The 14385-nt window shown below is 43.6% G+C and overlaps 1 protein-coding gene across 1 annotated transcript in view; it reads left to right on the top strand.

The window, feature by feature from the left end:
* LOC137521242 (PRKCA-binding protein) overlaps window positions 1–14385 on the top strand; it is a 319567-nt gene that overhangs the window by 204628 nt on the left and 100554 nt on the right. Inside the window, exon 6 of the mRNA XM_068240229.1 lies at window positions 4810–4899. Within this exon, the coding sequence (XP_068096330.1) occupies window positions 4810–4899 (90 nt within the window). The remainder of the gene's footprint in view (window positions 1–4809; window positions 4900–14385) is intronic.

Genomic DNA, 14385 nt, shown 5'->3' with positions numbered 1-14385 from the left:
TTCTTTAACATATGTACTTTGTCTCTCCTTACACTGTATTAACCTCCCTGGCCGTGCATTTCTGTCTGGAATTATGAGTCTAAAAGCGGTACATTTTTCCAAGCATTTTAGGCCTCCAATTCTTAAGTCATAACACACCAAAATATGTCAGAATAAAAACCTGGTAGACATTCTGCATATAAAGAAAAGACTAGAACACAAATTTGTTGAATTAATTAAATTTATGAATAAACTAAAAAATAAATAAATGTGAAACTGTACAAATAAAACAGGCAAAGAGTAGTAAAAATCCAGACAGAGGTCGGTGCAGGCGGCAGGCAGAAAGTAGTCAAAATCCAGGCAGAGGTCGGTGCAGGCGGCAGGCAGAGAGTAGTCAAGAATCCAGACAGACGTCGGTGAGGAACGGTAAGGTAAAAGTTCGGTTCCACTTTCATTTTTGTGCCCAGCCCCCCTCCATGACAACACGACGCTCGATGTCACACCGCTCGGTCATCCTGATTGGCCCCCGGGATCCCAGACGAAGAATGAAGGTAAAGGGGATCCCGGCGGTCGGGGGGAGAAGCCTGGGTCCCACTTTCCAGCGACGATTGCGCGCAGGACCCAGTAAAACAAAGTGTGTGGCTGTTTGCACCGCTCTAAGCACATATATCTCAGCCTGACCTCAGCTCAGGATTACCGCCAGGGGGTTAATAATGAAAAGTCCTTAATTATCTAACCATCAGGAAAAATGCCACAACTGTCACCATTTTTAAAGTAGATATGTAGGGCTATTCAATCATGGGTAATTGGTCATATACAACTTGTGCTGTTTGGCTGAAATTTTTCCTTTTTCAGTTCTATATTCAATTTGTCAATAAATTAAAAACATTTTTTTAGATGGCAGCAGTCTCTATAATATCACTTGTCGCGGTGAAAATGGTACCCCATATGCCTGACTTTATAGGTCTCTGTGCGCAAAGCACACTGTTGGACAACTTCACATCTAGAACTTGTTTCCTACTTATGGACCAGAGCAGTTTTAAAGTGGACCTGAACTCAGAACTTCCTCTCTGCGCTAAAAGATACACAACAGCATAATAACCTTTTAACAAAAAACATTTCTTTGTTACAGCAGATACGGATCCTAAAATAAATCTGCACAGTTTCTACTTCCTGATTCATGGAAGCAGACATATTGTTTACAGCCTGTACTTTCTTTAGACTTATCTGCCATAGGCAGTCGTGACACAAGTCGTGACACAAGGGGGAGATAAAATTGCAACTAGTGATTAGACACAAATGAGGGGGAATTACACAGGCTAAACTCTTTAAATATATACAGAGTGCATTTCTGTTATGATTTCCTTGTGTCCTGTGCAAGAGTTCAGGTCCACTTTAACATTTTTAGGTACTGTATGTCCCTGGTTAATCAGAAACAACTTTAACCCTACCTATGATATCTAGTTTAACTATACTGTATATAGGTTAATTAGAAACAACTTTAACCCTACCTATGATCTCTAATTTAAATATACTGTATATAGATTTTTTTCACAACAAACTAAACTTTCATTGGATAGTGTTTTGTTTTTTTTCTCCCCAAAAACATTTTGTTTTCTATGCATTTTAGTGGGAGAAATAATAAAAATGTTTTGAAAATAACACATAAATCTGCAGTTTTACAGTCTAAAAATAAATAGTACTTACTGCTGTAGATAAAAACCCCACATTTTATTTGGCTATTTCACCTGTTTATCACAAAACTTAAATTATGTTTCTGACACCATTTGTGGTGATGAAATTTGATTCTCAAAGTTGGATTTTTGCTACAGTGTGTACTTTTCATGTAGTATTAGCCGCCCCCCCAACCTATTAATAACTGGGTGTGCCCCAGTACTAGCCCGTCCCATAATAGATAGCCAGATTTGCCCCTTTATTAGCTTCTGCATAGATAGCCAGGTGTTCCTCTTTATCATCCCCTGCATAAATAGCCAGGTGTGCACCTTTATTAGCCTCACCCTTCCCCAGTATAGATTGCCAGATGTGTTCCCTCTATTAGTTCTCCCCATAGATAGCCAGATGTGTTTCTCTAATAGACCTTTCCCATAGAAAGCCGGATGTGTTCCTTTATTAGCCCCTCTGTAAATAGCCAGATGTGACACTTATTAGCCACCAGGTGCATGCTAATTTGCCCCTCCTCCAGAGATAGCCAGAGATAGGGTGGAGAAAAACATTACTCAGTATCTCCCACCTTTTCTCATTCCAGTTGCGATCACAGTCGAGGCAAGTAATTTCCATGCGCGATCTTCCGTACGCTGCGCCTGACTTGGGCGCTGCCATACACATAATGTTGATATGTCTGTGGCCACACATCCGTGTAATTCATGCGCCAGCAATAGCTGAGTGCTAGCATGGGGCTGAGTGGAGGCATGGCTGGTTGCCAGTTACACTTCATATCAGTGGCAACCAGTTCATGCCACTGCTGTGTCCAGGTGTCGCTGCTTCACTGCCAGTGCCAGACCTCAGATCAGCGGTGACAGAGAAGATGCACACACTACCCGCCCGGTGCACTCCAAATGACGTCACTTCCACATTTGAAGTGCGGTTAGTCTATGCGCCCTCTCTGTCTCTCCTGTTGCCACTGATCTGAGGTCTGATGGTGACAGAGAGGCAGTGACAGCACTGGTAGCCAGGTGGCAGTGTAACACAGGGGCACGAGCTATGCTTCACCCCTCTAGTTACGCCACTGGAACCAGAGACTTTTTCCCCCAAAAGCCAAACTGTGATCACAGTTGTTGGCTCACAGTGATTATGGGGTCAGGAGTCAATGAATTCCACTCCTGACTGGTGCATGGAGCTCTGCTGTCAGCGTGGCAGTAGAGTGATTAGGCTGCAGCAACGACAGAGTGGCGAGAACATTGAGAGTGAGCAGACCATGTAGGAATAACGTCTCTCAAGCAGGGCATAGATTTTAATCCCTGCCATCTGCAAGAGGCTAATGATGCATTGACGAGTCCCAGCATGTCAATGGCCATGACTTCTCCTCGACCTCCTTTAGATATCCTCGCGAATGTGAGTGACATCAATCTGTTCTGTTGAGGTGGTAAGGCTACACACTACGCAGTCTTACTACCTGTTGTGCATGAAGTGCCCCATTAAATGCCCCTCATTAAAGGTATTAAATAAACACAACAGACTGCCAGTAGCATTTTTTTCCTAAGTAATTAAGCAGCGGTACGCTCCATAATCCTCTCATGTCGCGTTTCCTTCAGTCCTGTATTTCCTGGATCCTAACCTTCTGTTTTTTTCCCACAAGGTTAAAAGTGGTCACTATTGCTGGGTGAGTCAGTTTCCCGACGGGTGTCCAACTGGTGGTTCCGATCTTACCAGTTTTAAGTGAAGTGTCTATGGGTCTTACGTCTAGTGGAATCTAGCAGTGGGCTGGACTGTGTTTTTTGAAAACGTGAACATGCAGGACTGTTTTCTGTATGGATCCATACATATGCTGAAACTGAAATGTACATCAATCTGGTTTGAATTTTGTATGACATTAGGTTATTTTATATGGATGTGCGCTTAACCTCCTTGCCATTCAGTTTCTGCTGGATTTCTGTGCAAAAAGTGATCCAATTAATTTTTATAACCTTTTTTCCTGTAACTTAACAAAATGTGTCAAGCAAGGGTCTAGTGTACATTTTGAGTTGAATGAAAGCTTGAAACACAACATCTAAACAAAATTTCAAAATTACTCCCCAAAATCTCTCATCATTTATACTTCCAAGCTGCAGCTGCTCAACCTGTTCTAATACAAATGTAAATGTGGCCATATATCTAAAGATGATGGGCAGATTTGACCAAGAGACAAATCCTTTTTGAATCAAATCTGATTAGAGAGAGATCGGTTGGCTGCCCATACTCGGCATGCTGATTCCTGGTAAATTTCAACATTAAATCGCTCGGGAATTGGCCGTGCCCGTTGCCTTGCAATTGGCCCCAGTGTAAAACTGTAGTCCTGTGTGTGCATTTATACATTACTTGTCTGTGTCACCCACCGGGTGGTGCCCATCTGTCTTCGGAATCCCCTGCAGATTACTGTAGTAGGTGGCCAGGTCTAGGTGCCCCCAGGATAGGCTAGGTATCTGCATGTGTCCCCCAGGATAGACTAGGTAGGTACAGGTGTCCCCCAGGATGGGCTAGTTAGGTGCAGGTGTTGCTCAGTATAGGCTAGCTAGGTACAGAAGCCCCACAGTATAAGTTAGCTAGGTGTAGGAACTCCTGTACAATTTAGGCAGCAATAGGGATGCTAGTAATAGTGCCCCCACCTCTAATTCCCCCCCCCCCTTAATCCCCCGATCCAGCCACTTACTCACCAAGCCTTGTTCCAGCGATCACAGCAGCCTCCCTGCACAGCTCCATTATGGGGAGGATCGGGACAGAGTAGCTTCATGACGATGTCAATCTCGATCCTCCTCATACCGGACAATATCACAACTGATTGCTGGAACAAGGCTTGGTGAGGACGTGGCTGAATCGGGGGGATGGGGGGATCAGAGGTGGGGGCACTACTACTAACCTCCCTATTGCTGCCTACATTGTATAGGAGCCCCTACGCCTAGCTAACTTAAATTTGGGGCTCCTGTACATAGGGAAACCTCCTGAGTGGCATGCCCGACACTGTGTCCGACTGCTTTCTGCTAAAAATTTCTTGCCCAGCACAGTGTTAGGCATACCGCTCAGGAGGTTAAACTGTACTATGATTTTCTGTTTGTTTAGTTTTTTTTTTGTTTGTTTGTTTGTTTGTTTTTACTTAGTGTTTGCATTTTTTTTCAGTACTGAAGAAGGTGAAACATCGTTTGGTGGAAAACATGAGCTCAGGCACTGCAGATGCTCTTGGTTTAAGCCGTGCCATCCTCTGTAATGGTAACAATTTACGTTTTTATATCTTGTGTAATGTCTTTGGATACTGTTTAAATAAAACTGTAGATACTTTCTTAAGTTTTTGTTATAGTTTCATACAAAGAGTAAACAATAACTTCACCTAAATTATACACAGTCTCAGCAGGGCTGTAGAGTCTGTACAAAAATCATACAACTCTCCAGCTTATGGTACCTCTGACTCCTTTGATTTATATGTAACAATATATTTTCCATGTTGATTAAAAGTATTGAACATAAAAGGAATTTCAGCACCAAAGCTTGTGAATAGAGGCCTGCGCAGGTCCAATTTTTTTCGGCCCCCGCTACCCACACCTGACCAGCAACCAGCTTTCTGGTGTATTTGATATCCACACGCTACCAGCACCCGACCCGCGATCCCCAGCCCACTTTTCCATTTTCTTCTAAAGTAACATTTGGGAGCTGTAAATTAAATAAAAACCTATTTTTATACACAAACCAAAGTCAAAGAAGTGTTTTAAAGATTTTTTTTACTCTTATTTAAATCAATAAAAACCGAGAAGTAACAGTCATGCTCAAACAACAAATAGCAGAGTGCCAACATCCCTGTCCCTGTATGCTTTAGGCTGTTCCCCATCTACACTACATCTAGTGGAAGTGCCCCCCCCCCCGGCCATTGCAATGCACACTGGGAGATGTAGTACATTAATCTAATCACATGAGATGTAGGCACATTAATATACTACATCTCCCAGCATGCATTGTGGTGGCCAGGGTGCAGCTATGAATTGCAAGGAGTAGGCACTACGTCCAGGCTCATTTAAATGAATTTCAGATTTAAGGGTGCATAATATACACACACACACAATCTTGATCTGCCATGTAGTAAGGGGCCAATCAAAATAGTGTGTGTTTATGCACCCAAAGAGCAATTACTTCTGTTAGAACCTTTATTTGTTAATAATGAGCTTCTGCTGAATGAAGGTGCTTGGCAGTTCTTCCTGTGCAAAAATGTGTAGGCTTGAGAAGAAACATTGTTATGTGCCAAAATTAACTTGTCTTGTAACAGTGTGGGTACGAGTGTGTGCGATTAGGTGGACGAGGCTATGCGTTGTGCGATGGTAACGACTATGAGCAAATTGAGTAGGTAATATCTCATACTACATGGGAGATATAAAATTGGGAGATAATTGGCCAATCCAAATTGGATATGTATATACACCCTGAACTATCTTTTCTTCATTACAGTAGCCCAACAGCAAAATAAACGGTAATTCATTAAGAAAATCAGGATTGCATAACAAGGTACAACAAGGTTTTTAAACAGGGAGAACAAATATACTGTATATGCACACCTACGCACGACCTACTAATCTGAGTCAAAGGCAATTGGAGCAGATTTATCAAAACCAATAGAAAAAAAGAAAGAAAAAGCAACAAACACATTAATTGTTTCACTTTTGCTATAGTTTTCCCTCCATTTTGCATGCACTTGTGTTGATAAATCTGCCCCATTGTCTGATAATAAAAACAAAAATTTGCTTTCCTAAAACGGAAAGAATTTGCGATAATTCAGGTTGGAGTGAGCTCGAGATGTCTCCCAGAGCACCACTGCTGAATATATGCAAATTAACCATTGTAACGCTGCTGCATTATGATTATTTTCTGGTGCAAGATTGCCGCATTACAATTATTTTATGGTAAATCATTGCTGCGTTACGATTATTTTATGGTGAAAGATTGCCACGTTACGATTATTTTATGGTTAAGCACTGCTTGCATTACATAGGTCAGAGGTAATGGTTCTTGCATTTCATGTGTCCGAAGTATTAGTTCTTGCATTTCATGTGTTGGAGGTAATAATGCTTGCATTTCATGTGTTGGAGGTAATAATGCTTGCATTTCATGTGTCGGAGATAACGCAAATTAGCAGCAAATTAACCATTGTGTCTGATAATAAAAAGCCTGTATTTAATTTTTTTTGGCATATGCAGCAGATCTTGTCCCATGTGGCATGTGCTTCTCAGCTTGCCATGTGCTTCTCTGCCTCCTCCCTCCAGCTTTTAGAGAACACGCCAGAACATTCTCTAGCTTTTGTCCTTTCAAACATCCCCAGTCACTAACAGTCAGATCCTTCCCTCTAACAGAGCATGCCCTAGTGATTTCTGGCCATCTATGAAAAACACACCTTCAAATTTCACACTGGCATGTTCCCAGTTATATGCACTAAACTGGGGGGAGGGGAGGTCTCAGCTTGAGAGCAGGAAGGAGTCTGCTGGCGTTACAGATCCGAAATACAGAGAAGCCAGACCCTGCTTCAAATCACCATAAGCTTTATTCAAAAATAGAAAACCGTGTATAACCACATATGTGTCTATTAAAATCAGGGTCGGTTCTAGAAAGGCACATATGAAGGGGCAGTCAGAAATGTGAAGGGGGCATCATGTTCAAGCACATTTTTTTGGTAATGCTAGTACGGTGCGCAAAACAATGGGTGTGGTCATGGTGTTATGTGGGCGGGGCTAACTGTAATGTAATGCATAACAGTGAGGTGGCAATTCAAGAACCATTACTTCCAACACATGAAATTCAAGAACCATTACCTCCAACACATAAAATGCAATAACCGTTATCTCCGACACATGAAATGCAAGCATTATTACCTCCAACACATGAAATGCAAACATTATTACCTCCAACACATGAAATGCAAGAACTAATACTTCGGACACATGAAATGCAAGAACCATTACCTCTGACCTATGTAATGCAAGCAGTGCTTAACCATAAAATAATCGTAACGTGGCAATCTTTCACCATAAAATAATCGTAACGCAGCAATGATTTACCATAAAATAATTGTAATGCGGCAATCTTGCACCAGAAAATAATCATAATGCAGCAGCGTTTCACCAGAAAATAATTGTAATGCGGCCATGTTTCACTAGAAAATAATTGTAATTTGGCCAGCGTTTCACCAAAAATGATCGTAATGTGGCGTGTTTCACCATAAAATAATCATAATGTGGCCAACATTTCACCATAAAATAATCGTAATGTGGCCGGCATTTCACCACAAACTTATGACCACCAAAATAAGTATTTACTCACCTGCAGAAAACTCCTCTCCCTGGGCGCAGCTTCCCCCGGCGATCTGCAGCGCGCAGCCAGCCTGCTAAAGTCCTGCGTTGGCATGCTGAGAGCAGGGCTACGGGAAGATGGCGCCCTGTACTGGAGACACAGTCTCCAGTACACGGCTTCTGGCGCCATCTTCCTGTAGCCCTGCTCTGCCTGCCAGAAGACTATGCAGGCTGGAGCGGTGGGCTCCACGGATAAACTGGCACAGCATCTATTAGACGCTGCGGCCAGCTCACCATGGAGGTCCCACAGTCTGGCGGGGGAAGGTGGGCAACTCCCCTGCCCGCTGTTTTGCTGTCCCCCACCGCTCCTCCCTGCCGCTCTGCCCCATCCCGCCTCACGCTAGAGCTGGCCATGATTAAAACCATAAAATCACTTTCCACACTAATGGTATCATGTAGCCGGCTGGGTTCACATATGCACACATAAATCCAATCACACCACTCACACAGAGATCTCGGATAAGTACACTGTACAGTGAAATGCAACTGCCATCAATGAATTAAGGTGCACTACAAGGCCTCCAACGTCCCACAGATCAAGAGGGCAAGATTAACAGGCCCAACACAACAATTGTGGGGGAATATCAAGCAGGCTAGATACAAAAAGATCCCAATGTCATGCCAGCAACAGATCAGGAATTCATCCCTAAAGAGCTCACTGCATCCAACAATGATGTATAAGGAAGTTCCAAGTCCCCACTTACTTGCAAAACACTGGATTGCTGCCTCACTGAGACTCTCACCACTCAGTTGTCTGTTCCAATGTCCAGGACCATGTTCGCTCCATTGGATCCATGTAAGAGTCTCTAATTCCAGAGCTTGTAAGCTGAAGAGATCATGTGCACACATGTCCCAGTAACAGTAGCTGTTATCCACACCACCCCTATTGGCACGCCATCATGCAATCATCTGGTACCATGCTATATTGCTGGGCTAGTCGGGGCTTGTGGACCGTTGCTGCGGCGGGAGAGAGATACCCGCCTCACCACACGTATCGGCCGTTTCCAGCCTTCATCATGTGATCAAGCAGCGCATGTTGCGTCAGAGTCTTTATAGCGGCTCATGCATATGCGTACTTTTTTACGGATAGTTTGTACTCTATCTTTGGTAGTTTTGCTAACTGCATTTATCCCCAGGTCGCATAGAGTCTTTGTGAACAGCTTATGTATATGCGTATTTCTGTACAGGTAGTTTATACTCCATTTAGGGGTGATTTTACTAACAAAATTTATTCTCGCCTACATTGACAAGGCCTTTTCATATTCATTGCTGTCTACATTCATAGATCGATGTAGATTAACCTCCCTGGCGGTACATTTCTGTCTGGAATTTTTAGGCCTCCAATTCTTTAAGTCATAACTCGCCAAAATATATCAGAATAAAAGCCTGGTAGACATTATGCAAATAAATAAGACTGGAATTCAAAATTGTTGAAATAATTACATTTATGAATAAACATAAAAAAATGTGAAACTGTACAAATACGGTAGGCTGAGAGTAGTCAAAATCCAGGCAGAGGTCGGTTCAGGCAGCAGGCAGAGAGTAGTCAAAATCAAGGCAAAAGTCGGTGCAGGTGGCAGGCAGAAAGTAGTCCAAATCCAGGCAGAAGTCGGTGCAGGTGGCAGGCAGAAAGTAGTCAAAATCCAGGCAAAGGTCGGTGCATGCGGCAGGCAGAGAGTAGTCAAAATCCAAGCAGAAGTCAGTTCAGGCGGCAGGAAGAGAGTAGTAAAAAAAAAATCCAGGCAGAGGTTGGTGCAGGCGGCAGGCAGAGTAGTCAAAATCCAGGCAGAGGTCGGTTCAGGCGGCAGGCAGAGAGTAGTCAAATCCAGGCAGAGGTCGGTTCAGGCGGGAGGCAGAGAGTAGTCAAAATCAAGGCAGAAGTTGGTGCATGTGGCAGGCAGAGAGTAGTCCAAATCCAGGCAGAAGTCGTGGCAGGCAGAAAGTAGTCAAAATCCAGGCAAAATTCCGTAACAGTAAGGCAGAAGCATATACCGTATATAATATATCCTCTGTCATTGGCCGCCGGGTCCCGGACGGAAGAAGAGAGGACATGGGGATCCCAGCAGCCATAGAGGACACTGATAGTCGGGGGAAGGTGGGAGAAGCCTGGCCGCTGGGTGATAGGCATCCCGGCGGCTGAAGAAACATGCAGAAAGTAGGGAAATGAGCCTGGCCGCCGGGTCCCCGGTATCAGAGTAGGGAAATGGGGATGCCGGCGGCAGAAATGGAGGCCATATAGTCTGGGGGAGAAGCCTGGGTCTCACTGCACAGCGCTGATCGCGCAGGACCCAGGCAGCCAGAGCGTAGGAGCGGCGGATTTGACCAGAGCCCGAGCTCAGGTCAGGATTATCGCCAGGGAGGTTAATTAATTTTCATAATTGAACAATGGATACACTTCTGTCATTACTCCATTCTAACACAAAAAGCTTAAAGAGACACTGAAGCAGAAAAAAAAATTATGATATATTTAATTGGTTGTGTAGTATGGATAATTACTAGAAGATTAAAAGCAAAGAAAATATTCTCATATTTTTATTTTCAGTTATATAGTGATTATTATATCATATGGTCATATATCATTCTCTAATATTTGCAGTCTACACACTACTCAGCATTCTAAATGTTTTTATAGAGCAGTCTGGTGAACTATTGACCTGTCCTCTGAAAAGAAAAAGAAAATACTGTGACTGACAGTTGAGATAACATGCTTCAGAAGACAAAGCTCTCTGCAACTTTGAAAGTGGTGGCACTCAATGGCTTTTTTGCATAGATAACTGGAGTTTTTTTGCTTCAGTGTCTTTAATGCAATTAGATAATAGATCAAGTATCAGCAAATCTCTTGTGAAATGAGAGAAAAAGAGTCGGCACTACAGGTAGCAGCAGCTTATTAGCAGAGGGGGGTTGAAATAAACCGGCAGGATTCACTCACTCCAATCACTCTGGTGCAGTAGCGTGCTCTGATGATAGCAGTCAATGCTGTGTGAAACAGAGAAGGAAGAGAATCGGCACTGCTAAACTTTGCTTTTAATCCAGGTTGAGACATACAGTACAGTACTTAGTCAATTATATACAGTAATAGGCTGTGACATACCAGTGTATCCGGAGCGGTGCAATAACGGTGGGTGCTGAGTACAAGTAGCCTTACAGAGGCTGTGAAGTGGGCAGGAGGCTGACCAGGCATAAATGCACTCCTTGTTCAGCGTGTGGCGAATTTCCGCCACTCTAGACCATTAACCACTCTCCAATTAACCAATAGTTTGCTGGAGCGTCAAGTTAGAAGGTAACTCCTCCTCGCTACAGATGCCTAAGCAGACCACACTTATTAGGTGGCTGCTAGTGCTATTACATAGGCATGGATCAGCTGGGATATGCGCCATCTTGTGGCCAAAAATATTATAGTGAGTGAGCTTATAGTTACAATAGTGTGATAGAAAAATCTTGATCTGCCATACTTATTTAAAACAAATATATATAAATGTATACAAATAACATTAGTGAAAACTCGTCAAAACTATTTTTTATAAATTTGATATATTAAGTGAATAAAAAAGGGGAAAAGACTGTTGGTTCTTTGGCCCTAGAAGTGCACAAGGTGTCAAAATGGTGGGTTAAAAATGTACAAAAAAAATTGTACATCGAGAGAGGCTGGTGGGTTAGGTCAATTATAATGGATGTTTTTCATTGTATTAGTACAATATGCATATAAAATGTTATACTCTTTGGAAAGACATTAACACATGGGCAGAAAATCATGCATAAAGGGGATGGGGATGGAAAGGGAAAGAGGGCAAGGGGAAATGGAAGAGGAGGGGAGGAAGGGAAAAGGGGAGGGAAGGGTGGGATGGAAAGAACAGGGTAAGGACGTGGAGTAACAAAAGGGGTGGATAGGATGTCAATGCAAGCTGGTAAAAAGATGTCCATATTTTCTTACACAAAAAGCAGGAGATAGTAATCAGGGATCGAGGAAGCATGAAAGATCAGTATAGTCATTTTAAAATAAGAGGACCCATGGTGTCAGTTCGCAAAATGAGCAGGACTTCTTCTCTTTTCAATTTCTTCTCTCGGTCACCCCCACGTCTAATGGGGGGATATGGATAATTCCAGAAAATGTTAATAATGTGTCGCCTTGATGGGCTTCATATGGTTGATTAGTCTAGGGCAGGGCTGCCCAATAGGTCGATCGTGATTTACCAGTAGATCGCGACCACCTGTAGAGTAGATCGCGGCCGCTTGGCCGCATCTTGTCAAATTCTGCAGCCGCAGCTGTCAGATTTTGCTGCCACTGCAGCATCAGTGGGGAGAGAGGAGAGGGGAGACGCACGGCTGAAGGGGAGGTGTGGCTGAAGGAGAAATGAGAAAAATGAGGATACAGCGTCTCCTCCCCTACAGGCCGCATGTGACTCACTTGCACAGAGTCTCTTCCAGGATTGCCAATCAAGTTCCCGGCTAGCAGAAAGAGGAGAGAGCTCTCCTTAGTTCAGTAGTGCTGCTCGCAGTGCCATCTTCCTCTGAGTCCTGCCTCTGCTGCTTGCAGCTGTCAGCTAAATGCACAGCGTGCATATACCAGCCACTGCCAACTGCTCAGCAATGAGGGAGCTGCATGCAACAGCAGCACAGCTGATGATGCCTTTGTGATAAGCTGGTCACCCCTCCAGGATGTCACCCTTCCAGGAAAACAGCATGGGGTCACAGGATGGGAGAAAGGGGAAGCCATTCTCCAGGCAAGGCATGGGAGTTGATGAGTAATTAGGTGTGAAGCAGGGAAGCAGAGTGTGATTTTCGGCTGAAACTAGAGCTGAACTTTGTGTAAACAATTATCCTGTAAATAGCACAGGGACTCTGCTCTGAAGTGCAAATGCATTGTTTTATATTTATAAAGCTGAAATGTCAGTACTCTCCAAAGGCCTGTCATTCTGCCCTGCAAGACCCATAGACAGGATTGCACTCTGTGGAGATATGGAGGAATTTTTCAGAAGGCTGCGACTCAAGGAACACTACCATGATAAGGAAGCCTGTGATACAATGGATAATGGACCAGAACGCACCAGATCTAAAAAGAAAAAAAAGAAAAAAAGATGGACCCCCAAAGAAGGAAAAAACCCGGCCCTGGATAAATACATCAACAAATTCAGACGCAGAATCTTTGACAGGATCCTGAGGAAAAGAAAGACACTGGCCCAGAATGTAATACCACAGGAGCGACAGGCCATCAGTTCCCTTAAGGAGAATAAGGACATTATTATTAAACCAGCGGATAAAGGTGGTGCCATAGTCATAATGAACACCAGTGACTACATCCAGGAGGCACAAAGACAATTATCCAACACCGTTCACTATGCCAAATTACAGGGGGACCCCACAAAAGGCTACAGGATGGCACTTAATAGGATGGTTAACAGATTGCCTGCAAACATCAGACAACATGTAAGGACCCTTGTCCCTGAAGAGCCTAAACAGCCTGCTTTTACATGCTTCCCAAGATCCACAAAGAGGGAAACCCAGGCAGGCCCATAATCTCAGGGAGCGGAACTCTTACAGAGAACATCTCAGGGTGGCTGAAAAACATTTTGAAACCTCTTGTCTGTAAAAGGCCCAGCTACTTACAGGATACCACCCACCTCCTGAACAAACTGACAGCCATCGGCCCAGTATCTGAGGGAACCATACTGGCCACGATGGACGTGGAGTCCCTGTACACGAACATTCCCCATGATGATGGTATTGCGGCCTGCCGTAAATATCTTCAGGGTCAGGGCATACCTGTAAAGCCTATTACTGGACTGATTAAATTCATTCTCACTCATAATTATTTCACTTTTGGACAGGACCTCTATTTACAGCAGATGGGCGTGGCAATGGGTTCGCGATTCGCTCCACAGTATGCAAATCTATTCATGGCCAAAATCGAAGAGGAATACCTCAATGCATGTGGCATAAAACCCTTGGCCTACTTCCGCTTCATTGATGATATTTTAATCATCTGGTCCGCAAGTGAGGATGATCTTCTCCAGTTCCACAGGAACTTTAATGCCTTCCATCCTACAATCAAATTGAAACTTACCTACTCTCACACAGAGATTAACTTTCTGGACACCACCATATACATCAGGGGTAACGACATACAAACCTCTGTGCATCTCAAACTTACAGACCGTCCCACATACCTAAGATATAACAGTTTTCATCCCAAGCACATTAAGAACTTTATAATTTACAGCCAAGCTATAAGGTACAACCGGATTTGTTCTGACAGGATGGACAGAGACAAGCACCTGGATCACCTTAAGAACACTTTCATTAAACAAGGTTACAGTCCTCCCATGGCTGAGGCCCAAATCAGGAAAGCCAGCAACATCCCCAGGACTGAACT

This window comes from Hyperolius riggenbachi, chromosome 6, assembly GCF_040937935.1.
Source record: "Hyperolius riggenbachi isolate aHypRig1 chromosome 6, aHypRig1.pri, whole genome shotgun sequence".
Lineage (NCBI taxonomy): Eukaryota > Metazoa > Chordata > Amphibia > Anura > Hyperoliidae > Hyperolius > Hyperolius riggenbachi.
The sequence above is the reverse complement of the archived record's forward strand: the minus strand, read 5'-3'. Positions and strand labels throughout refer to the sequence as shown.